Raw genomic sequence first — 27,580 nt, 5'->3', positions numbered from 1 at the left:
TTAAGTTTATCGTCTTAAACGTTTTTTAGTAACAGGAGTGTTAACTTCATTGTGCAAAATTGCTCTGTAACTTTTCATGCTGTTACACTGAAATTCTATACCCATTAAACACTAATTTCTCCTCCGCTCTCTTCAGCCCTTGCCAACCACCTTTCTACTTTGTTTCTATAATTTTGACTACTTTACATATTTCATCTGAATGGACTCATATATTGTTTGCCTCTTTTGGATTGGCTTATTTTGTTCAGCATAAAGTCAAAATTCATCTATGTTTTAGCACATGACAGCATTTCCTTCTTTTTAAAGACTGCCTACCCAACACATTCAATGTGTGTTAAAGAGAGACTGCCTTTTCCCCACTGTAGAGTCTTGGCACTCTTGCCAAAAATTATTTGGTTATATATGAAAAGGTTTATTCCTGGGCTATTTATTTGTTCCATTGGGCTATGTGCCTATCTTTATGCCAGGATCACATAATAGCTGTTGCTTTGTAGTACATTTTAAAATGTGGAAGTGTGATGCCTCCTTCTTTCTCAAGATTGTTTTGTCTAGTCATGGTCCTTTGAGATTCTATACAAATCTTGGGACTATTTTCCAGCAAAAAAATGTCATTGGGATTTTAATAGAGAATCCATTGAATCTGTAGATCATTTTGGGTAGTATACACATTTAAACAATATTAAGTTCTGATCCATAAACAAGAAGTCTTTCCTTTTTCTTATCTTTTTTGATTTCCTTACCAATGTTTTGTAGCTTTCAGTGTACAAGTCTTTTATTTCCTTGGTAAAGTTTATTCCTAAGTACTTTATCCTTTTTGAGGCTACAATAAATGGAATTATTTTCTAAATTTCATTTTTGGCTTGGTCATTGTTAGTATTTAAGAAAAACAACTGAGTTTTCAGTGTAGATTTTGTATTCTGATACTTTGCTAAATTCTTTTATTAGCTCTAACAGCTTTTTGATGGAATCTTTAGGGTTTTCTACATAGAAGAACAAATCATGTATGAACAGATCATTTTAATTCCTGATTAATTACAGGAATTAAATTAATTAAATTCCTGATTAATTAACTATTAATTAATTAATAATTACAGATTTTCAATCTGTATGCCTTTATTTCTTTTTCTTGTCTGATTCCTCTGGCTAGAATTTTCAGTACTATGGTGAATAGTAGTGGTGAAATTGGGCATGCCTATTTTGTTCTTGAGCTTAGAAGAAAAGTTTTCAGTCTTTCCCCACTGAGTATGATGTTGGTTTTTATATATGGTTTTTATTACTGAGGTAGTTTCCTTCTTTTCTTAGTTTGTTAAATGTTTCCACCATGAAAGGCTGTTGAACTTTATCACATGATTTGTCTGCATTGATTGAGATGATGTCTTTTTTCTTTCACTTTGTCCATTTGATATGTAACATCAATTGATTTTCATGTGTTGAACCATCCTTGCATTCCAAGTGTAAATCCCACCTGCTCATGATGTAAGACACTTTTAAAGTGCTGTTGAATTCATTTTGCCTAATATTTGTTTAGGATTTTTGTGTCAATGTTCATGAGGAATATTGGTCTATAGTTTTCTTTTCCTGTCCTGTTTTTGTCTGGTTTCAGAACCTGGGTAATTCTTGTCTCACAAAATGAGTTTCGGAGTCTCCTCTCCTCTTTAATTCTTTGGAAGAGTTTAAAAAAGAATTGGTTTGAATTCTTCTCTAAATGCTTGGTAGAATTCACCAGTAAATTCATCTGGTTCTGTGCTTTTTCCTGTTGTTGAGAAGTTTTTTATTAGTGCTTCAATTCTTTAATTACTGGTTCCTCACTAGTTATAGGTTTGTTCAGATTTTTTTATTTCTTCATGATTCAGTCTTGGTAGGCTGGACATTTCTAGAAATATATCCATTTCTTACACGTTTTCCAATTTGTTGGCATATATTATTCATAGTAGTTCCTTATATTTCTTTTTTATTTATGTGATATCCATTATAATGTCTCCTCTTTTGTTTCTATTTTAGATATTTGAGTCTTCTTTCTTCTTAGTTAGGGTGTCTAGCTAAGGGTTTGTCAATTTTGTTGATCTTTTCAAAAAAACCAATTCTGGGTTTTGTTGACATTTTCTGTAGTTTTTCTACTCTCTATTTCACTTATCTCTGCTCCAATCTTTATTATTTCCTTCTTTTGCTGACTTTCAGTTTAGATCTTCTTTTTCTAGTTCCTTATGATGTAAGGTTAGGTTGTTGACTTGAGTTTTTTTAAATGTAGGCATTTATCACTACGAAGTTCCCTCTTATTACTGCTTTCACTGTATCCCGTAAGTTTTGACACATTGTGTTTTTGTTTTCATTTATCCCCTGATATTTTCTAAATTCCTTTGTAATTTCTTCTTTGACCCACTGGTTGTTACAGTATGTTACTTAATTTCCACATAATTTTGGATTTTTGTGTTTTCCTTCTGCTAGTGATTTCCAGTTTTATTCCATTGTGATTAGAGAAATATTTTGTGTAATTTTAATCATCTAAAATTTGTTAGGACTTTTTTTGTTACCTAACATGTAGTCTACCTGGGATATTGTTCGTGTTTGCTTGAGAAGAATGTGCATTCTGCTATTATTGGGTCGAATGGTCTGTATTTGTCTCTTAAGCCCAAATGGTCTACAGTGTTGTTCAAGACTACTCTTTCCTTATTGATCTTCTACTTGATTGCTTTATCTGTAACTGAAAACGAGGTACAATGTCCTTCTTTGCCTTTTGTTGTAGTTTTTGTCTTAGAGTCCCTTTTCTCTGATATAAGTATGGCCACTCTAATCTCTTAAGGTTCCTGTTTGCACTGAGTATCTTTTTCTACCTTTTCACTTTTAGTCTATAAATTTAGATCTACAGTGAATCTCCTGTAAGCAAAACAAAACTGGATCATGTTTTCATTTGTTTTTTTAATACTCATTCAGCCAGTCTATGTCTTTTTTTTTTTTTTAATGTTTATTTATTTTTGAGAGGGAGACAGAGCGTGAACAGGGGAGGGGCAGAGAGTGAGGGAGACAGAATCTGAAGCAGGCTCCAGGCTCTGAGCTGTCAGCACATAGCCCAATGCGGGGCTCGAATTCAGAAACCGTGAGATCATGATTAACCGACTGAGCCCCCCAGGCGCCCCCAGTCCATGTCTTTTAATAGCTATGCTTAATCTGTTTACATTTAAAAGTAATTACTTTAAATGTAAGGACTTGTATGAAAGGACTTACAATTGCCATTTGTTCCTTGTTTTCTGTCTTTTAGCTTTTTGTCATTTTTTTCTCTCCGTGTTTCACTGATTTTTCTATAGTGACATGTTTTGATTCACTTCTCATTTCCCTCTCTGTATAAATATCCTATAGTTATTTTCTTCGTGGTTTCATGGCATGTGACAAGTTGTTGCTTTCAAGACTCTCACTTTACATGTGACATTTGACAGTATAGTTATGATGTGTCTCAGTGTATATCTCTTTAGATTTACCCTAATTCTTTTGAGTTTCTTGAATTTGTATATCCATTTCTCTTCTTAATTTTGAGAAACTTTTGGCCATTGTTTCTTCAAATAGATTCCCTGTTCCTTTCTTTCTTTACTTTCTGAGACTCCCATAATTTGTATATTGTTTTTCTGGTCCATAAATCTCTCAAGCTCTCTTCATTTTTCATTTTTGGGCTCCCCTGGTTCAGTAACTTTTGAAAGTCCTATGTTCAAGTTCACTGATTCTGTCTTCTGTCTGGTCAAATCTACTACTGAGTCCTGACAGTGAATTTTTCAATTTTGTACTGTTATTCTTTAGTTGCAGAATTTGTTTGGCTCTTCTTCATAGTTTCTATCTCTTTGTTCATACTCTCATTTTGTTCATGCATCATTTTCCTAATTTTGTTTACTTGTCTATCTGTGCTGTTTTTTTTAATTTAATTAGGTATCCTTAAGATGGTAATTTTGAATTCTTTACCTGTCAATTCACATCTCCTTTTTTTTAGATTTGGTTTCAGGAGATCTAATTTGTTCCTTTAAACATATTATAGTTGGCTGTTTCTCTGTAGGTCTTGTTTTTTGTTGTTGGGACTTGGGGATCTGAAGAATCGACCAACTCTTCAGACTTTGTAGTCTGGCTTCATACAAGGACGGCTTTCTCTATTCAGCGTGCTAGAGATTCTGGACACCTCAAAGGTCTTTTCCAGGTATGTGTCCTCTATGTGTTTTTGCAAGTAATCTGTCCTATTTGAAGATGTTTGCTGGCTTCTGCTCAGGAGCTCTCCCTTGTGTGTCTGTAACATTGCCAATGGCTGGCTACACGAAATCACAGTCCAGGGACTCCATCTAGTGTCTGTCTATGGTACTGCAGACTCTAATGCACTGTTGCTGTTCTCAGGGGTGCTCAAATTGTCACCCTGTTTCTGTCCATACATGCATACAAGCAAGAATGACACTCTCAGGCAGCACCCCATACCCTGCAAAAGCCAGCTGGAAGTATGTTCAACTCCTTTTCCTCTCCAGGGAGAATATGGTAGTTGGAGTTTTCCTTGCAAAATGTGTGAAGGGTCGGGGTAGAGCGGGAATGTGCTAACGAGAGTGGAAAGTATCACCTATTTCCTACCAAGCCTCCATGTAGTTGGCTTCCCACTAGCCTGGGGTGCAGGAACCCTTGAACAAGTTTCAGGATTTCTACAGATGTATTTTGTCAGTTTGTTGTGTTAAATTTCTGTCTCCAAGGAAGAAAGAGAATCTAGCACTTCCTATCCTGCCATCTTGCTGATGTCACTGCCCTCCCCCAACTTATTTTAATCATGCTTGACACTGTCAATGTTCTTTCTGCAGAGATAATACCATTCTCATTTCTATCAGCAATGTTCTGCCTATTTTACCTATAGTCTTGACAAAAGATTATGCAAACTTTGACTATTTATCCACCTGATAGATAAGAGGTGGTGTCTCAAGGTAGTTTTAATTTGCATTTCTTTTTAATGAGTGAGGCCGAACTACTTTTATATGTTTAAAAGTCACTTGTATTTCTTTTCATGTAAATTAAATGAACTTACACTTTTGCCCATTTGTTTATCGGCTATTAGTCTTTTAATTTTTTTTAGGAGCTCTCTCTATGTTAAGGAGGTTAGCCTTTCAAGTTGTAAGTGGCAAATACTTATCAGTTTATTACACCTTCGACTTCACTTTTGTTTTGTTTTTGTTTGTTTTTTAAGTCAGAAAACCAGTGTTTTATTTCTAAAGCTCTGCCATATGTCTCCAGAGGATGCCAATGATCACGTGCCACCCTGTGACACCAGGCTGTCCACACAGCCGGCAAACAGAGTCTGGCCATCAGCAGACCAGCCCAGAGAGGCAAACTGGGGTGGCTCTGCCTTGCTGCTGGAACTGATAACATTCTGCTTCAGTTCATCTACAATGATCTTGTCTTCCAAGTCCCAGATCTTGATGTGGGAGCCCACGGCAGCACAGAGTCAGTATCAGCTAGGACTGAAGCATGGCGCATGAGGATGTCCCCAGCACCTCGCATATAAAGGGGCTTGTCTTCATTGAGGTCCCACAGCATGACTTGGCCATCCTTGCCCCCAGTAGCACAGAGGGATCCACCTGGAGTGCCACAGTGTTCGGGGAGCCAGTGTGGCTGATAGGATTGGTCCTCAGCTTGCAGTTTGCCGGTCCCACACTTGACCGACTTGTCCCAGCCACAGGTGACAATGATGGGATTGCTGCTACTGGGTGAAAAGCACACACAAGACACCCACTCCAAATGGCTTTCATCCTGGACAGTATATTTGTATACACACCGTGTACTCCACAGCTTGATGGTTTTATCTCAGGAGCCAGAGATAATTTGCTGGTTGTCAGAGGGCAAGGCCACACTCAGCACATCCTTGGTATGGCCTACAAATCTGTGTGTGGTGGTACACGTTGTGAGATCCCAAAGACAAAGAACAAACTGAGAGAGCAAACTGGCCACGTGAGGAGACGACCACATCATTAACAAAGTTGGAATGACCCTGAAGAGCATGCTGTGGAATGCCCTCATCCCTGGTCAGCTTCCACACGATAATGGTCTTATCTTGAGAGGCAGCCATAGTTAGTCTCATCCCTGGTCAGCTTCCACATGATGATGGTCTTATCTCGAGAGGCAGGTAGCATCATGTCCAGGAACTGGGGAGTGGTGGCGAACTGGGTCACTCAGCTATTGTGGCCTTTGAGGGTGCCACAAAGTGTCATCTGGTCAGTCATGGCAGCAGTGTGTGCAGGTGTCACTGTGTCAGCAAGAATGGAGTTGGACAGCTCAGAAAGACTAGCACCACAGCCACTCCTGCCATGGCCCTGCTGAAGAAAAGAGCTTGACTTCCTTTTGATGCTTTCTTTTCCATGTCGAAGTTCTTTTTCGTGTAACTTAATTCATCAATCTTTTTTCCTACTGATTCTAGTTTTGAGCCATAGTTATTCCCCTAATATTCTCACACTATAAAATAATTCAGACATACTTTCTCCTAGTATTAGCATGGTTTCATGTTTTGAGAGCTCTAATCAATTTGGAATTCATTCAAGTATATATAGCATGAACTACAGTTCCAAATTTATCTTTCTCCAAAGGACTGTCTACTTATTAGAGAGCCCATCTTCCCCCCACTGATTTGAAAGGCCACTTTTATCCTTACTAAATTTATATTTGCACATAAATCTATTTCTGGATTTTCTCATCTGCTCCATTAGTTTGCTTCTTCAGGCACCTCACTATTTTAATTATAAAGGCTTTACATTTTTTTTTTCCCCAGGGTTTTCTTGGCCATTCCTCCTGTTTATTTTTCCTTGTAAACTTCAAGATCAACTTTTACTACCACCCTCCAGAAAAAAAATCTGTTGGTATTTTTATTAGAATAGTTTCAAGTATATAAATAAACATAAGAGTTGACCTGTTTATGATGGTGATTCTTCAAAAACAAGAGGCTCCCTGTTCAAACTCATTTGAGTTTTTTAAAAGTAAACTTTTCCTCACACAAGTTTTACACATTTTATCTACAGACTGGATTTTGCTTATGTATAAAGGGTATTAATTTTGGACATCAATTTTTTATCTGTGACCTTACTAAATTATATTTGTCACAGTTTTTTCATTATTTTCATGAGCTTTACAGAAATAAAATCATAGATTTTACATAAAAGAATAATCCCTTCTCTCAAATTTTTAAGTCTCAAATACTCTCTTATCTAAAGTTATTAGCTAATGATCACTAATACATTACTACACGTCCTCTGCTCTTTCTCATATTTCTAAGACTGTCTGCCACCCTTTCTTAACTAAAATTCCAAATCTGAAATACCAAAAACACACAAAATAATTTGAGTGACTATTTCTGAATTCCCCCAAGGATAATAACATAAGTAATACTTTTCTAGATATATAGGTGACAAGTTAATACTTACAAACAAATGAATGCCTTAGGGCATTCTTTCCCAGAATGCTGGTTGAAAAAGGCTGTTAGACTAATTAGTATTTATAAATGCTCTCACTATGGTTTTATATATGATTAAAAAATACAATTATTATATAATAAGGTTCCCATTTGTTCAATTTTACAATACAGATACATACGCAAACAAGTTAAAATCTTAAGAAACTACTTACTTCCCCCAAGAAGTACAGTTCATAAATTATAACTGTTTGATAGCCCAGCCACAAAGGAAATTATTAGGCAACACCCAAAACCATTTTTGAAAAAAATCTTCATGATTTTTCATATATAGGAGTATTTGAAGATATGGTAGCTTCTTATATGTTAAAAAAAATGCTACTTTTTACTTAATATAGTTCACAAATAATTGTCTATTTAACCACAGAATCCACAAGATTTATCAAAATCAGTATCTATTCCAAATCCTGTATTAATAATGATGATCTTCTATGATTTAGAATTTCAAGTTTATAATTTTGTTTTCATTAATGCATACTCTTTTTCATTTTATATCACTATTTATGGCCATAATTGTCATTTCTAAAGTCGAGTTTGCCTCTACAATTTGGGGGACTTTTTTCTTCAAATTGTAAGAAACAAATATATTACTTGAAAAACTTTTACACCTAACAAAAAGATAATTTCTTTTGTTTAAGTTTTTCTGTATATTTACATATGATCATGGTAAAAAGGTACAAAGCACTACAAGGTGGTAACTCTGAGCTGCAGAAAATGGATTAAAAAAAAAAAAAAAATTCCAGCACAGCTTCAAAAAATACCACACCAGAAACAAAGATTATTTCTGCATCCTGTTTATGTATATTTTCCCATCATGCATAAGTACCTCTTTTATTTAAGTGAATTAAAAATTAAGCTACAGATCTACGTAAAGGGCATCACTTTTACATAAATCACAGTATGATTCAAAGCTATAACTAAGTGGTCAGATTTCTGACGCTAAGTATGAATCCACTTTCCATTCCAACTGAACTACTGAGAAAAAGGGAGAAAAACGACTCTGAAATCTGTTATAAGAAATGTATGTCAGAAGATAAAAAATTACACTCTCACTATTATACTCAATCTCCTACTTTTCATTGGGAAACAAAATTCATCACAGCACAACTCAGTTTCACTGAGCAATTTATAGCACCTTTTGCCTGTGTTAGAAAATGCTGAGAGAAAAACTGTCTTTTTCTAAGAAATCACTGTCACTGTGAAAGTGAAAACGGAACACTGGGCAGCTTATAAGAGAGAGATGTCTATTTCCACAACATGTTCTCAATCAAGGAATATTTAGTTCCAGAAAACATATGGAGCCCTATTATTTCTTTTGCTCTTGGTGAATTGCAAATATATATAAGAATGAAGGGTAAGGAAAATTACTTCTCTATACTCTATTTTGTTGAGTCTATAAGAATTTTCATATATTTCCAAAATCAGCTTTGGATAACTAAGCAAACTTTTAGCCAATTTGAAAAACATCTCAAGAATGTTCTACTTACAACTATTTCATTATCATATGAACTTAAAAGTAAATTAAGTTTTTTTTTTTTTTTTAGTTTATTTATTTATTTTGAGAGAGAGAGAGTAAGTGATATGGGGAGGGGCAGAGACAGAGGGAGAGAGCCCAAGCAGGCTCCACACCATCAGTACGGAGCCCAACACAGGGCTTGAACTCATGAACCATGAGATCATGACCTGAACAGAAATCGAGAGTCGGACGCTGAACTGAGCCATCCAGGTGCTCCAAGTTTGCTTTCTTAACATAAAAATAGACAACTGGAATGTCTTTATTTTGTCGTTTGGAGCGACTTTTTTTTAATTGCCCTGCATTTTAAAAAGTTAGGTTTTAAGGTAAAGTCAGAAATATTAGCTTGCCTTAGAGACATTAGGAAAGAAGCACAATTTTAAAATTGCACCACCACCCCCCCAAAACCAAGTAAAAAATAAAATTGTACCACTTCCCCACACACACGTGTGTGTGTGTGTACTCTAATTAATTTTCCCCTGATACATGTAAAAAGAAATATACACCTTAGATATAGACTCTTCATAATAATGAATCATTCTACGTGTTGCCCTGTACCTTGTTTTATTTATTACCATTGAATTAAGGCCTTGCTACCTAATAAATCATTGCATCTTTCATCTAGAACCTTTGAATGCTCTAATACTGTGACCAAGCTTAACAATCAGCATATAAAGTAGAAACTCAATGTAAAAAAAAGATCTAAAAATGACTGTAAAGAAATGCTGTTAACAGTGGTAATGTGACCTCTAGGTGTTGTGATCCTGACTGATTTTTCTTTACATCTTTATATTTTTCATCATTTTCCAAACTTTTTATAATGACTATGTATTGTTGGAAAAAAATTAAAAAAAAATTTTTTAATGTTTATTTTGAAAGAAAGACAGATACACCATGAGCAGGGGAGGAGCAGAGAGACAGGGAGAGAGAGAGAATCCCAAGCAGGCTCTTTGCTCAGCACAGAGCCCAACCCCATGACCCTGGGATCATGACCTGAGTGGATATCAAGAGTCGGATGCTTAACCCACCAAGCCACCCAGGCGCCCCCAAATTTTCTTAACAATACAATTTTGTATACGTAATACAAACAAAAAACACTGTTTTCAAAAAAAGGGCTCAGAATAAAAGAAAAATCCATAAGAAAACCTACAAAAATATTAACATGGTTCTCTCAGCTATTGGAACTATGAGTACTTTTTTTCCCTTATCCTTTTCTATACCAAATTTCTTGTCAATAGAATTGTTTCCGTTATTAAAAAAATACTTTTAAATTCACAATTTTCACTAAATTCTTCAGCATCTTCTCTCAATAGCCACAGCATGTTCCTGTTCTACGTGAAAACTGGCTATCCTATGAGGGCACTGTTCCCCCTACAGCGCTGTTTTGTCTCCCACACTCCGTGTAATACGGGAGTTTATGGTGAGGTAAACATCCTCCTTGTTTATCACTTCCACTTCTAGATCTTTGCTCCTCTTACTTCCCCCCCCCCCCCGCCCTGCCACCAAAATATAGTTCCTTTAAGACCCAGGCCATCAGATTATTCACCTTCTCTCCATCTTGACTACCAGTGCTACGATCCTGGATAGGTCCCCTTGGTCGCTAAAAAGTGTAGTCATGGGCTTATTATCTTTCCACCTCTACCTTTTTCATTACTCTTAGTTTAAATACCCAGGTGGGCAAACCATCCAGCACACTTGGCCTCTATATGATGGGTTTATCCTGGATCCACCCCTACAGTCATACCCTACATCTGCACATCCCAAGTTCAAGCCTCTCACAACCCGAGCCTCCCCTGCTCACTGCACTCACCCTCCTACCAGAGCTCCAACCCGCTAACAATCTCACTTTTTCGTCTCTTTTTCAGCATCTATTACCACCTTTAAATCTTCATTTCCCACCTCTGTAATACCTGCCGTGCTTCTTTCTCACTCTGTCAGTACTCATCTGACAAAACCCCAAACCAGATGAATCTGGCTGTCTATCCCACACTTTTGACCAAGTAGCTGAGCAAGACTAGAGAAAAACACACTATGCTGGTTGTTTTTGCTTTAAATTCAGGACCCCAAACTTCAGAGTGGGCCCTTGGTGCTGCCAGGCAATCACACTGCTCCCCTTTACAGCAAAAAGCCTTAAAAGGGAGTTGACTACAGCGGCTACCTCCATTTCTTTCCTCCCCAGTCTCTCTTGAAGCTCCTCTGAACAGGCTTTCCTTCTCATTACCCTTCTGAGTGTCTTGTCTAAGTTACCAATCATCAGTCACAGCAGCACATAACAGGGCTGATCCCTCCTTCCTGTTTGAAACACTTTCTTCACAGGGCTCCTAAGACGACGTGCATTTGCATCTCTCCTCCCATCTCCCTGGCCACTCCACTTTCCACTCCTTTAGCTGGAGTTACCTCCTGTGCTCCACCTTCCAGGGTTCAGTCCTCAGACCTCCTCTTCTCTTTACCAGTTCTCATTCTCTGGGAAAACTCATCTGATCTCATGGTTTAAAGTACCATTCATAAGCAGCTGACACCCAAAGCTGTATCTTCCATGCTCACCTCCTCCCCAAACTCTAGATACTCTACCGCTCTGCCCTGAACATTGCACTTTAGCGACACTGCCCTTCTCACTGCTCCTTACACACGTCAGGCGGGTTCCCACTGTACTGGTTTACCTGAAGTTCCCTCTACCAAGAATAATCTTCCTCTGATCAGAACCCTGACCCTCTCCTTCGCTTGTAAGGTCTCTGTTCAAATGTCACTTTATGCAGGACTTTCCAAGCCCTTCTAAAATAGCAACCCCTTCCCCTGGTTCATAGAACTCACCCCGGTAAGATATTACATTATCTATTTGTATGTTCATCTGCTTTATTGACTAGAACCCCTATTAGAACATAAGCTCCATAAGGTTGGGCATTTGCCTATGGTGTTTACTGTCTAAAACATTTACTGAATGATGTTAAGATATGTTAAAGTTTTCTGCTTTATCTCCAAGAGGTGAGATTATGAGAACATTTCAATAGATAGGTTGCACATTTCAGTAGTACTTGAGTTTTTCAATCAAATCACTTGTGTCATCAGAACAAAGGAAACAAAAATGTTAAAGTTTAACAATGAGAAAGAATCAAATTATATGAATTTGAAACTATATATTTTAAACTAGTGAGAAAAAGTTTTATAAACATATCAGTAGAACTTAGACAAGAATGATATATATATAGACTTTATATTGAAAGCCAACTGTAGCTGATTGGTTGTGGCTGCTTGCAACACTATATTGAAATGGACCCTGAAGCTAAAGTGGGTTCTGCAGAAAAGAAGGATGTTTTCCAGAAAAATGGCAGGGGCGGGAATTGTGATTCCTGCCAGATAAACGCCACTCCATGACTTTAACTCTTTATGTGTACTGTTTTCAATTCTTTGTATTTAGCTCAGATCTCCCGAGAATTCCTTATTTGTACATCCATTGCCTATTTGAGATCTCTTTACAATGGTCTAATGAGAGATCTCAATCAGTCACAAGCCAAACAGAACTTTTGGTCTGCAGTGCTCTTCAAAAAAACCCAAACAGACATTACTCTTCCCTTAGTCCTTCCTCTTTCATAAGGACACCTTCATTCACTAGGTTGCTAATGTAGAAACTCTAAGAATTATCCTTGATTCCTCCCTCACTTAACCATGCCCTAAACATTCATATCCATAAGCAAATCCTATTAGCTCTAAGCCCAAAGCATTTTCTAATTTTATCTGTATCTCTCCAACTCCTAGATGAGTACCTCAGACCAAGCCACCATGGTCCCTCATTTTATTGACACTAATAGCTTTCTAGTTGGCCTGCCTTTTTGTACTCTTGCCCCCTGATAACCCATTACCTACACATCAGCCAAAGTAGTTTTTTAAAATACAAATCAAATAATAATGTCACTTCCCTATGGTTTCTCACTGCAGTTAAAATAAAACCCAAACTCCTATCCTGGCTCATTTTCCTAGGCCTATCTCTCCCAACTTTATCTCAAACCACTTTCCTCTTACTCCCTATGCTTCAAGTCACATTGGCTAACATTGTTTTCACTACAGGGCTTTTATACTAGCTGTTCCTTACAGAATGCTCTTCCTCTGACAGGCTTTCTTGTGACATTCAGATCTCAGTTTAAATGCTACCTCTTCAGAAGACTTCCTTTATCACTCAATCTAAAGTAGCAAGCCAATCACTATCATCTTATCTTAACTCTCTGCACACTACAAATAACTACTTGATGTTTGTGTAGTTTATTTATTAATTTGTTTGTTGTCTCTCTCTCTCTCCAACTATAATGTAAGATACTGTGAAACAGTATCTTATTACCACTCTGATGAGAGGGCCTATTTAATAAATATTTGTTGAAAAGGATTTGTGCAATTTTGCTTTGTTTTGGTTTTAGCATATATTTACTTTGTGGGACAGCACAAGTGGGGGTGGAGCAGAGAGAAGGGGACAGAGGCTCTGAAGTGGCCTCTGCACTGATAGGCTGACAGGAGTGAACACAATGTGGGGGCTCGAACCCATGAACCATGAGATTATGCATGACCTGAGCCAAAGTCAGATGCCTAACTGACTGAGCCACCCAGGTGCCCCTGATTTGTGCAGTTGTTTTTAATGTGTTATATTTCAGTAAAAAAAGTTGTGTGTATTTGTTTATTCATATCTGTTGGCTAACGGAATGGGAATAGAACTAAGTAAGAATTCCCTATTTGGGAACAGAGAAAGTAATTCTCCAAGGTTGAAGAAACATGAATTTATTTTGATTCAAATCCAAAATAGACAAACTTTTAAAAACCTGGCAGAGTCTGGTACTGACTTTACAACAATGACAAAACAATTTGCCCTCACAGAGCTTAAGAAAGAATAAACAGGCTATTTCAACTTGTTGAGTCAATGCAGTGAAAGGAACAGTCAAAGGTGGTACAGGTAGGCATATTTAACTCAGCCTGGGAGGTGGACAATCCCGAAATCCTTCCTGAAGGAAGTGCAGTTTAAAACTGAAATCTGATCTGAAGGATGAGCAGTTGTGATGGATGTACTTGCGGGGGAGAGGGAGACAGGTACTCAGCATAAGAGTATTTTGGAGAAAGGAAATATAGTCAAAGCACAGAATCCAGACAGCTCATAACATTATTTTCAGGAAACTGAAAGTAACTTGCTGTGGCTGGAGAGCAGAATATAAATTGAGAAAGGGTTAGAGAAAGACTGAGAAGTAAACAGGCTATCAAGATGCCCCACTGAGGAGTTTGGAATTTATCCTGAGGGTAAGAAAGCACCACTGAAGAATTTAAAGCAAGATAATATTTCCATGCACAGAATCTTCATTTAAGAAAGATCATTGTGGGAGCACCTAGGTGGCTCAGTCGGTTAAGCTTCTGACTCTTCATTTCAGCTCAGGTCATTATCTCACACTTTATGAGACTGAGCCCCAAGAGTTGGGCTCCATGCTGAGTATGGAATGTGCTTGGGATTCTCTCTCTCTGCCCCTCTCCTACTCTCTCTCTCTCTCTCTCTCAAAATAAATGAATAAAAAAGAAAGAAAGAAAGAAAGATAGATCACTGTGGCCACAGGATGGAGAAGAGTATAGAGGGAGACAGAGAAGCCAACCTCTTCGAAGTAATAATTGATAGGAGAATTAGGATAGTAATAATGTAGCCAAAAAGAAGCAATTATTAAGATCCTACTCTAGCAAGTATTAAAAGCCACTAAAACTTATAATACAAAACAAAATGAACATACAAATAGAGAGATACAGATATAAGTTACCAAATCTATCAGTAGTTAAGTTTCATAGAATTATGTGACATATCAGCTGAACTTTCAAGGAAGTATAGTTAAGATTTCCAAAGATGAAAAAACTTCTGAATTTTATAAAAGACTTTTACATAACAGAGTTGCTTCCTGGTACAAATAATTTGAAGAAATGTAAAAAAATAAGCTGCATATTTAAAATCTATATCCTTTTTTTTTTTTTAATTTTTTTTTTTTTAACGTTTATTTATTTTTGAGACAGAGAGAGACAGAGCATGAACAGGGGAGGGTCAGAGAGAGGGAGACACAGAATCTGAAACAGGCTCCAGGCTCTGAGCTGTCAGCACAGAGCCCGACGCGGGGATTGAACTCACAGACTGCAAGATCATGACCTGAGCTGAAGTCGGCTGCTTAACCGACTGAGCCACCCAGGCGCCCCTATATCCTTTTTTTTTTAAGGCAAGAACTTCAAAATTAATATTTATGACTAATTTACAATATTATAATTCCATCATAATTAGGTATATTCTATTCAACCGCAAGCTATAAAAATCATAGTCTGTCCTCTAGTGATCATTAGAAACCAAGTTTTACCAGCAGTAAAATTATTACGGATAAATAAAACAAAAATAGTCAAATCAAGGTATATGTATATATAATTACTAAATATATTAAACAATTCAAGACTGAAATAAAGGCACATATTATTCCATTATTCTGATAAAAATTAAACAAATAATAAAATGTATTTCAGAGTGAGATAAATCTGAGATATTACACAATCTAATTTAGCAAATATTTACTGAGAATTCACACACACACACACACACACACACACACTTTTACATATACATTAGAAAAATGGTAGGCAATAAACAACTAAGAGACAGATCCTTCCTAAAGAATTTTATAAGTTTAATAGGGAGACAGATATATGTATACCTCAATAAGCATTTTTATAAGACTTCGGCAATGATAAGATGACTTTATGAATTAAATAGCTGTGAAGAGACTTTAACATCCTTTTGTATCTGATAACATAAGATATAGAATCAGATTCTAAGTATAGCTAAAACATTTTATATTTTCAATGTTCTACTCTACAGATAGAATATTGGATTTAAAAAAATTACTACTAAGTTGAATTACAAGCCAAAAAGATTAATTGCTAAATACCCAAAAGAAATGTCAAAACCTAGGCAAGACATAAATGGCAAACAGAAAAAAATAGGAAGATGAGAAGAGAAATAATCTACATCGGAGTTTGTTAACAGCCAAAGAGAAACCAATATAATAACAATTTGTCTTTTAGATCTGTAATTTAAGTAGCACACTAATCACCTCTCATTTTAATATCTGAAAGTAATGTATAACACTTACCTTACAACTATAAGCATGGCTATCAGGATTGAACAGATAGGATCTGCTATCATCAGACCAAAATTTTGCATCATGATGGCAGAGGCAATTACACCAATACTCCCAAGTGTATCCGCCAGAATGTGTAAAAATACACCTGAAACAAAGCATAATTAAAATCAAAACAGTATCTTCTGATCAGTGAAAAATACAAATATTTCTTAAAACTATATTCTTCAATATATATATAAAAAACTAAATACCAATTAGAAAATCGGGATGAATGTAGATTCATTGTTTAGTAGTGAATAATAGGGAATTGAAATAATCTTCACTTTTTCAAATCACCAGGGGTTAAAATAGCTGATTCATAAATCATACTTGTTTTTCATGATTCTTAGTATTTTGGTACAACATAAATGAAGAACAGAAACAAGTTGATTTTAAGCACATTCATCTCTGGTTAAGAGAGTCCATATATTAATTAACAATTTGTTAGAAAAAAATTGCATTAGGCTGAAAGAATTGTTCAAGTAGCATTGTTTACAACTAGGAATACATGTACACACAGAGCCCTCTGCTGGTAATTAAAATTATTACTACTTGAGACAAGAATTTCCTTTGGATCCTAACTCTACAAATCCTGACATACTTATTAATTATCCTGAGGGTTTTGTTACCTAAAACTACACATTAAGCTCAAACCTGATGTGGAAGAAAGTAGAGATCTGAATATTTTAAAGTAAATATATTTTTTAAACTTTCAATAAATAAAAACTAGATTGGTAGGATACTGATATTCTAACCGTTCAAGAACCTAGATATAATATTGTGACATTGTGATTTATAATAAGAAATACATATTTGGCCTTCATCCCTGTTTCTAGAAAAGCCCTGGAACTTCCCAAGTGCCAGCAACAAAGGTGTCTCTTGTTAATGTTAACATACTTTTGGACCCCACCTGTGGATGGGGGCTGGCTGCCAGGAGAGCCAATCTGTCCTGTGATCAGAGGATTGGAACTTCCAGTCCCAAGCCACTGACCTCTGACCTCAAGGTATCAGAGAATTGCTTGCTGGTATGAGAGTATATTCTTCATTCTTCCACAGGAATTGTGCACAGAATCTTAGCTGGAGGTCAGATGTGGGATCAGAACCAGAACCCACTTCTAAATGTTAACATGTAATAATTGACATTTGATTATTAAACTATTAAAAAGTATCAAGAGGTAAGTTTAACATACATTATTTCTTAAAAAGACTAACAAAACAATAAGTTATTCAACATTTAGATCTTTAATAAGTAAAATTTACTGTACAGCAAAACACTGTTCTTGAAACAAGCTTAAACCATGTTACTAAAAATAGAACATTTTAAAATAGCATTTGCTCTATCTGAAAAGAAATACTTAATATGTAAAAAGCATATGTCTACATTAGAAATACTCATTCTACTTCTTTATTATTCACTGGACAATTGAAGGCAAATCATTTATTTTTTAGGTATATACCATAGATTTATTAAACTTGAAAACACTTTCTAATAATTTAAAAACAGACTATTACTGAGTCCAATCAAATCTTAATGTGCTATAGGAAAATATGCTTCAATTCATTTACTACTGTATAATTTTACATCAAGTATTATACCAAATATAATTCATCCCTCAATACTTAATATATACTTTTTCATTCATATATAGACCTTTATAACTACTCTTCAAAAAGCTAATGGTTCTATTTCCCATAATGAAAATATTATGCCAAAGCATACTCATAGAAAAAAAAATCTGTTGCTCTAGGGTGTTTCAAATAGCAAAGAATTTAATAAGTGTCGAGCCCACATTAGGTTAAAAAAAAAAATGGAGAAAAGTGTCCATCAAAGTAGATTGAAGGTACCTAAGCTTCAAAACTCTTACGTGACATGTGATGTCAAGCCTTTATATTCTTTAATTAGTGTCTTAGTAGGATCAGATGTAAAAATGACTCTAAATACTAAAAGGAAAAAAAAAAGTATCATTTGCTCTTGATTTCTCTTCCACTAAAAAGTCCCTGACTACATCTTATGTTCTGACCTAAAAACTGGCTTTTTTTTTTAATGTTTACTTATTTTTGAGACAGAGAGAAAGACAGAGTGTGAGTGGGGGAGAAAGAGGGAGACACAGAATCTGAAGCAGGATCCAGGCTCTGTGCTATCAGCCGAGAGCCCAATGCGGGGCTCGAACTCACGAGCTGTGAGATCATAACCTGAGCCGAAGTGGGACACCCAACTGACTGAGCCATCCAGGCGCCACAAAACTGACTTTATTAGGAAGTGTCATGAATTTCCTAAGCCCTTCTTTGTAGTGACTGTTTCAAGAAGAATAATCACTAAAGAGAGAAATCTAAACTAGTATGTTTAACTTATATAAAAGTTGAAAGCCTTAGAAGACCTGGTAGGATACTGAAATGTTAACTGTCCAAGAATATAGAAAGCCAGAGTTCATACTGAAGAAGCTGCAAATAACCAAAAAACTTGGTTATGTCAGTTTTCATGTGTGAGTAGCCACACGGAAACTTTTAATGCCAGTTATCTCTATCCTTCAGCTATCTACTGGGCTGCGGCAGCCATTGGAAATTGATGGATACTCAGAAAATATAAAGTAATTTTCCTAACAGCTTGTATAAAAGATAATTAGGAAGGCAAATCTAACCTCCCTTCCCTCAACTTGTGATGATTTCCAAAACTAAAAATAAACCCATATTATCAAGGCTAATTTATAGCATTGGATATAGATGCATTACATATGCATGATTACAAGCTATTTCAGCAAATGCTGTTCTAAACCAATTCTATATATTTTGCAAATGGAAAACTAGTGACTAGAAGACACATTTAAGCCTCCTGAAATAAACTCCTCAGTATGAAGGAGCATATTCGCAGTGAAAAAATAAAAAGCAAGAGCTCTATCAAGAAATAGTGAAGAAAAAAAGGTGCAGTAGAGATTGGATCACGAGCTATTGAGAAAGTCAGATTGAAGTCAAAAGTTACTAAAAGCAGGAAGGTGGGGAGCTGGGAATTTGGAAACTTTGACAATGAAGTCTAAATGGAAACTCAGAGCCAAAGATTGGCTCACATCTCAAAAACAAACTATCATAGTTCATAGACAAAATTGATTTTCTCTGCCTTGTAAAATTTTGTAAGGTATCATCATTTGATGCCCATGAATATGACAAAGGTCTCACTGTGCATTACATGCATATTTTAATATAACAGAGTTAAGTTTTTAGAGCAGTTTCACATTCATAGCAAAACTGAATGGAAGGTACAGATTTCCCATACACCCCTGTATTGGGCATAACATTCCAAATTGTCAAAATTCCCCAGCAGAGTAGTAAGTACATTTGTTACAACTGATGAAACTACACTGACATGTCATTATCATTCAAAGTCCAACTACATTAGGGTTCATTCTTAGTGTTATACATTCTAAGGGTTTAGATGCATTACATTTTTTCCTCTAAATTTTTCCACAACGTAAATACATACTGAATACTGAATTTGGAAAAAATATTTAATCATCCTATGAAGGCAAATATATTACTATGGTGTTACTATAGCCATTGGCATGGGTATAATTTATAGTTAACCACTAAATATTAAAAAAAAATTTTTTTTAACGTTATTTATTATTGAGAGATGGAGAGACACAGAGCATGAGCAGGGGAGGAGTAGAGAGAGGTAGAATCCAAAGCAGGCTCCAGGATCCAAGCTGTCAGCACAGAGCCCGACACAGGGCTCAAAGTCACAAACTGCGAGATCATAACCTGAGCTGAAGTCGGTCACCCAACCAACTGAGCCACCCAGGTGCCCCTACAGTACTAAATATTTTAATCTTCTTATTAAATCTAAGAAAATAGGCAAAAGTAACAGTTAAAAGAATATCTGCTAATATACCTAATAGTATATATTTTAAAAATCAGAAGAAAAGCTAATATTTTAGACACAAATATTACATTATAGACTTTTCTTAAAGGAAATTTCCAGATAGATCAACACAATGAAACCCATTTCATAAAACAGAAATATACAAATTGCTTGTCATACCTTGTAAAATCTGTCTGCTGGGTCCTGTTGTTTCTTTTAAAGAGGGACCATCTGTAGAGAGTTAAGTTAAATTATTTTAAAATATATCTTCAATTCCTGATTCAACTTTTGCAATTCAGAGAACTTTTCATTCAAGTATATCATGAAGGATGCATGACTATACAGCCACATCAGACCTACAAAATTATTTTTTTTAATTTAATGTAGTAACTGAATGGAGATAGACATGGGCATTTTAAAAATACACAGTATTTAGGTCATTATTATATTAAGCAATCTAGTAAAAGACAGTAAATTAAAAACATTGTGAAAGTCTTCTACTACTCGTAACATACCTTATACTACAGCTTGCTACACTAATATTACAACTGGAAAACTCAGACAAAACAAATCTACTGCTTGAAGTTACAAGAAGTCGAAGTAATGAAGCCAGGACAGCATCCAGGATAACTGGACTGTGGCAAACGACAGTTTTCTAAACAGCTTCTAAATGGATGTGGCAAGCTTTTCACAGAGAAGAGATAAAAATACTTTTTCATTAAGACTTTATGATGAAAAAAATTTAAAAATACTGTAATTTCTATACTTAGATACTCTGAAGATACTAAAGCAGAAAATATAGGTAAACAATCAGCAATATTGAGATCATGAGGAGGACTGATAAGCCTTCTGATCATGTCTAACAGAAAGCTTGTCTGGGGTCATGGTTCTTGGCCCATAGTACCTAAGAGCTGACATATCCTTACTACAGCTTTGATAGAGACTGTAACAATGCTTCAGAAAAGGCATAAAAGCCTAAAGCTGCACAATGATTTCTGTCTGGATATGGCACTGCTATGATGGCAGAAAGATGCAGCCACCTTAAAAAATCATGCTGACAGTCAAAAGTGTCGACTATTCCAAAACTCCAGCTCCCTAATCAAGGCAAGGGATTTGTCTATAGGTAGTAGGTCTAGATAAGGACAGTAATTTTTGACATAATTATTTGGAAGGGTATATAATACTATACTAATATAATGGCTATGTAAAACAATTAACTCCCATCTATGTAAAATCTGACAGTACTTCTGGACATAAAATTTGTTATCTGTGGTAGAGACTGGGTAGTTGTTTATCACCCACTTCTTTGGTAAACAACTAAACTACACTTCCCAGGTTCCATTGAGTTATGTGATGTATGTGACTGAGTATTAAACAAAGAAATATGAGAGGTAAACCATTTCCAGGCTTGTAAGAATGTCCCCTGCCTCCAAAAAAGAATGTCCCACATGATCTTCTATGTAGTTTATCTCCAGGTAGATGCAGAGAATCCATGGGAGGATTCCAAAGGTCAAGAATCCCAGAAATGAAAGGAACCTGGATCTCTAGACTGAATGAGAAACAGTATCCATCCTCTTTTACCCCATCAACCCAAGAGCAAGATATAAACTTTTACTGCTTGAGTCACTGAGACATGAGTAGTTAAAGCAAGCAAGTTAAAAACCAGCTAGCTTTACTGACAGTAAGCATTCCAAAAAATATGAGGCTCACAGTATTTCCCAGTGAGACTACAATGTCTCTCACAGGCAAAATGGAATCATGGCCCTATTAGCTTCATATCCTGAGGATATGAAGGCAGAAATAACAGTCAAGAGAAGATTTTGGAGTCAGATTTCCTTGTGTTTGAAGCCTAGCATTTCCTTTTACTAGTTACTATGATATCCATGTGCCATGATGTCCTATAAATTCTTCTTTGCCACTTACGTTCTCCCCTTGGCAAAAAAAAAAAAAAAAAAAAAAAAAAAAAAGGCTACCTTTCACCTATTTAGAATCTTACTACAGTGCATTGCCAAAGGCATAAGCAAAAAAAATTCTAGAGCAACAAACAAGTGGTGAATTGCAAATATTGGTGTTAATATCAGAAACTAGATACTACCTAGCAAATCCTTTTGTAAGCAACGTGATTTCCAATTCTTTACTTTTTAATAAAATGTAGGGATTAGCTAATGAAACTGCCAATTTATAGATCATCAAAAATAATTTTTGATAATAGATCATTGTGTAATTTTTGGAATGTAATTATTTAAAAAAAAAATTTTAATGTTTGTTTATTCTTGAGAGATAGAGACAGTGTGAGCAGGGGAGGACAGAGAGAGAGGGAGACACAGAATCCGAAGCAGGCTCCAGGCTCTGAGCTATCAGCACAGAGCCTGATGCGGGGCTCAAATCCACAAACATGAGATCACAACCTGAGCTGAAGTCAGACACTTAACCGACTGAGCCACCCAGGCAACCCTGGAATGTAATTCTGAAGTGTCCAAAGAATAGACTGACCGCTACAAACAGAATTTCTTCTATTTAAAGTTTCTTAGTACTTACATTATAAAGCTAGAAAATAGGAACAGAACTATTACCCAAACATGTTTTATGCTGATGTCATTTATCCATATACTAATTGAGAAACAAGGAGCTCAAATCATCTCATTAATATATGTATTTCAAGAAAAATATTGCTTTTTATGATTATGTATTATCAAAATTTTTAAAATACAATTATTTTGATTGGCTTTTAGTAATAACCATAGTAACTCCATCCAAAATAAATGCTTAAATGCTAAGTCTTATGTTTCTAGTACATAAAAAATTTTAATTTATACACATTTTACTGCCAAGAACTATAATACGAGGTCAATTAATCACACAAATATAATCCATTAGTATAAAATTCTGGAATGAAAATAAAACTTCAAGGAGAAACAGGTTGTTATAAAATTTATAACTATTTACCTGTTTTTGCATGAGTGAGAGTGGGTCTCAAATCACTAAGTTATTTAGAGTCCAATGAATATATTTCAGAGTAATACAGAAGTTTCATTCTAAATATTATCAATAAGATACCTGAAATCATATTCCTTGCCATTATTTAAACAAGTAATTTTTTAGGAATCATCTTACTGTGTGAGGAATACACAATGTTTCAAAATTATTACAGGATGCATGTAAGCAAAATCTTGGGAAAGCAAGGTTTTAAAACATACCAGTGTAAAATCAAGAACATAAGAGGGGTGCCTGGGTGGCTCAGTCAGTTGAGCATCTGACTTTGGCTCAGGTCATGGTCTCACAGCTCGTGGGTTTGAGCCCCGTGTCAGGCCCTGTGCTGATAGCTCAGAGCCTGGAGCCTGCTTCGGATTCTGTGTCTCCCTCTCTCTCTGCCCCTCCCCTGCTTGCACACTATCTCTCTCTCTCTCTCTCAAAGATAAATAAAAACATTTTTAAAAATTTAAAAAAACAAAACAAAACAAAACATAAGAAACAACAAGTGTTGGCAAGGATGTGGAGAAAAAGGAACCTTGGTGAATTGTTGTTGGGAATGCAAACTGGTGCAGCCACTGTGGAAAACAGAATGGAGATTCCTCAAAATTCAAAAACAGAACTACCACGTGATCCAGTAATTGCACTACTGAGAATTTATCCAAAAAAAAAAAAAAAAAAAAAAAGCCACTGTGGAAAACAGAATGGAGGTTCCTCAAAATTCAAAAACAGAACTACCATGTGATCCAATAAATGCACTACCGAGTATTTATCCAAAAAAAAAAAAAAAAAAAAAAAACCAAACCACTAATTCGAAAGGATGTATGTATCTGTATGTTTACTGCAGCATTATTTACAACAAATTATGGAAGGAGCCCAAGTGTCCATTGATAGGTGAATACATAAAGAAGATGTAGTATATATACATACAATGGAATATTATTCAGCCATAAAAAGGATTGAAAACTTGGCATTTGCAACATGGATGGATCTAGAAAGCATAATGCTAAGTAAAGTAAGTCAGTCAGAGAAAGACAAATAACATAGGATTTCACTCATGTGTGGAATTTAAGAAACAAAACAAATAACCCAATAAAAAAAAAAAAAAAAAAGACACACACCAAAAAGCAGACTAAACTCTAACTAGAGAACAAACTGATGTTATCAGAGAGGAGGTGGGGGTGGAGGATGGGTAAAATAGATAAAGGGGATTAAGAGTTCATTTATCTTGATGAGCACTGAGTAATATATGGAATTGTTAAATCACTGTATTTATTGTACACCTGAAAATAATTTAACATTGTATGTTAAGTATACTGGAATTAAAATACAAATAAATAAATAAATACTAAATAAAACATACCAGTGTAATAGTACAAAAATATAGCAAATTTTAGAGACTGAAAAATTAGGGACTTAATATTCAATCTCTAAGAACTTTTTAAATTATCAAATCAAAAGTTTGAGGATGCTATGTGGCAAGTACAGATAATACTTAAGCATATAACTTGTTATCAGAGCAGCTTATATTAATCTATACTCTGAAATTTCACAGATAAATTATTTAAAATATAATTTAAAAATAAAAATTAAGTTGATAAATACCTTATAACTTAATACCCAATGCTATATGTTAGCACACAAGATTTCTAAGAGAACAAGGAGGCAAATCAAAAATTCTGCAATGAAAATGAAAAAAAATTGAAAACCCTTATAAGCCCACATATAGCACAAAAGGCTTTATCGTATTTTTAAAAAATGATTTTCATTTGCTAAAAAACAATTGTTTCTGATTCACTGACACTCATTTAAAATAGTGGCACATAGTACAATATATTCACTGAAAAAAAAGCTATATACACTGCATTATATTGAGTTAGTTTCATCATATACTAAAAATGAACTAGCCCTGTGAACCATTTAGTCCGATTCATTAGAAAGGAAGTTGATTACAAGACCCTTTCAAGAGACTATTTCAATGAAAAGAGTAATCTACACAAAATCTCTGTGTATTTGGAAGGCTATCCATTTGAAAATCTTCTGGCTGTACTCACCATGAGAATGAAAGTGTCCATGTCCATGAGCATGATCATGGCTATGTGAAGCACCATGTTTCAAATCATGACTATGGCAATGATCTCCATGGCCACGTGCCTGATCCAGAACACCATTAAAAAGGGAATGACTGTGTCCATGGCCTAAAAAGTAGTTAGAACAAAAGGTATATAAACATATACTACATAAATGATTACAATAACACTGATATTAGTGAAAAGAACTAGCTCTAAAAAGAGATTTAATTAAATAAACATTTACTTGCAAGAAGTGTTACAGTGTTAAAACAATACTGAGTTCCTCCTACCATGGAGTACAGGAAGGAAATAAAAGTACAGAGGCAAGTGGTAGACTTTATTGATGATGAAAGTAAGTGAGGAGTACACAGAAATATTTAAAGAGATTACAGATAATGTTATTCATTCATACAAGAGGAACACACTATGTTATAGGCACTGTTCTAGGCACTGGGGATAAAGTGGTGAAGAGCACAGACAAAAATCTTGGCTAAAACTTTGCAAAGTACCACTACATATACTCACAAAGATAAGACAAAATGTATGCATATGGTCATTTGAGGCAGAGAAGCTGCTGTATTTGTTCAAAGGATCAGTAGGAGCACCTGAGTGGCTCAGTTAAACGTCCGACTTTGGCTCAGGTCATGATCTCACAGTTCGTGGGTTCCAGCCCTGAGTCAGGCTCTGTGCTGACAGCTCAGAGCCTGGAGCCTGCTTCAGATTCTGTGTTTCCCTCTTGCTTTGCCCCTCCCCTGCTCGGGCTCTGTCTCTCTCTCTCTCAAAAATAAGTAAACATTAAAAAAATTTTTTTTAATAATAAAAAAAAAAGGATCAGTAAAACTACATTATAGCAAGTAGAATCCTTAGAAAAAAAACAAAATAATGCAGAATCCTCTCTCCATAGCAGACCTAAAACTACTAAACCATCAAAGAAATGTCTTATACAAGCTATTGCAAAGCACATAAGAACACTGGATGTTACCCAATTCAAAAATAACACTAATATTCACAAAAATCTTAAATACCAGTAAACCAAATCCAGCATCGCATTATATGGAAAATCACAAATAATGGGGAGATCAACTCCCAAAATGGTGGAGAGAGGATACTGGCAAATTAGTTCTCTCTCTAAAACAATAAGAATACAAGGGACACATCTAAAAATCAACATCAGAACTCTAGCAACTAACCAAAACCACAAAATGAACTAAAAAGCACCCATCCAAGAAGAAACTACCAAACCTCAGTAGGACTAGAGAGTTTCTACTGTTTTTACTTGGGGCTACTCCCATTTCACCGCCTGCCCTAGCTCAGCTGAAAGCAGCCAAAAAAAGCCAGCAGCACTGTAGACAATGGAGAGGTCAGATTTCTTCCAGAGCTCTATGAAAGCACCATCTCCAGAGCACAGTCAGTATTTTGTACAAACTTGCAATTCTTTAGAAAAATCTCTATCCTCAATGTGGTGACTATTAGACTCAGAGGTCAGCTCTAAAAATTTAACAGCCACACGCTGCAGGAAAGCCATTAGTCCAAGAAAGTCATGCAACAAGAGAGACCAACAGTATCAGCAACAACAAACTTTGAAGGGAGAGGTTGAAGTAATGATACCAGCGTCATTATAATACAAAATGTCCAGTTTTCAACAACAACAAAAATTATAAGACATGCAAAGAAAGAGGAAAGTATGCCATACACACATGAAAAAATGCAACCAACAGAATATGTTCCTCAAGGGGACCCATATTTTGGGCTTAATAGACAAAGACTTTAAACCAGCCATTATAAATATGTTCAAAGAAATAAAGAAATCCATATCTAAAGACTGAAAGTGTAACAATGATGACTCACCAAATAGAAAATATCAATGACGAGAAATTATAAAAAAGAACCAAACAAAAACTCTGGAGTGAAAAAATACAAAAACTGAAATAAAATATTTACTAGAAGTGCTCAACAACAGAGTTGAGCTACAATAATGCAAACCTGAACATCGATCAACAGAGGTTTTCCACTCTGGTTTTCCAACAGAGCAGAAAAAAAGAAAATGAAGAAAAATAAACAGCCTTAGAGACCTTGATGTGTGGAAACATCAAGTGTACCAAATTAAGCATAAAAAGAATCTCAAAAAAAGAAAAGAAAGTAGGAGACAGAAAAAAAATTTGATGAAAACTATTAACCACACATTCAAAAAACTTAGGAAAATCCAAAGAATATCCAAAGAATAAACTCAAATGGAACCATATCTAGAACCACCATAGTCAAATTGATGAATGCCAAAGAGACACTGAAAGTTGGAGACCAGGATAAAAAACAACTTACCATGTATAAAGAAACCTGCATAAGATTAACTGGGGACTTCTCCACAAAAACCATGGAAGTCAAAAGCCAGTGGGACGACAAAATCAGAATGTTAGAAAAAGACTCAACTAAGATATCTCAATTCACCTCTCTCCTTTAAAAATAAAGGACATATAAGACATTGCCACATCAACAAAAACACTACCTGCCAATGAGACACAAGAACACTAAACAGTAATTCAA

General features: G+C 35.5%; 2 protein-coding genes and 1 pseudogene across 6 annotated transcripts in view; 1 reads left to right on the top strand and 2 right to left on the bottom strand.

Annotated features, from left to right (window-relative positions):
* Positions 1-6,233, top strand: part of DPH5 (diphthamide biosynthesis 5) — an 86,442-nt gene extending 80,209 nt beyond the window's left edge. The window contains exons 8-9 of one of the 5 annotated variants that reach the window (XR_006221742.1): positions 4,037-4,174; positions 5,239-6,233. The gene's annotated coding sequence lies outside the window, so the exon portion shown is untranslated. Of the gene's footprint in view, positions 1-4,036; positions 4,976-5,191 lie in introns of those variants that run through there. The other 4 variants (XR_006221743.1, XR_006221741.1, XR_006221740.1 and 1 more) reach the window with 4 other exon arrangements.
* SLC30A7 (solute carrier family 30 member 7) overlaps positions 1-27,580 on the bottom strand; it is an 84,228-nt gene that overhangs the window by 31,226 nt on the left and 25,422 nt on the right. The window contains exons 6-8 of the mRNA XM_007093623.3: positions 25,022-25,165; positions 20,178-20,228; positions 16,115-16,250 (exon numbers count right to left, since the gene is read on the bottom strand). Coding sequence (XP_007093685.1) covers positions 16,115-16,250; positions 20,178-20,228; positions 25,022-25,165 — 331 coding nt within the window. The remainder of the gene's footprint in view (positions 1-16,114; positions 16,251-20,177; positions 20,229-25,021; positions 25,166-27,580) is intronic.
* Positions 5,252-6,302, bottom strand: LOC102965741 (annotated as a pseudogene).

This window comes from Panthera tigris, chromosome C1, assembly GCF_018350195.1.
Source record: "Panthera tigris isolate Pti1 chromosome C1, P.tigris_Pti1_mat1.1, whole genome shotgun sequence".
Classification (NCBI taxonomy): Eukaryota; Metazoa; Chordata; class Mammalia; order Carnivora; family Felidae; genus Panthera; species Panthera tigris.
This window is presented reverse-complemented; position numbering and strand designations above follow the sequence as displayed.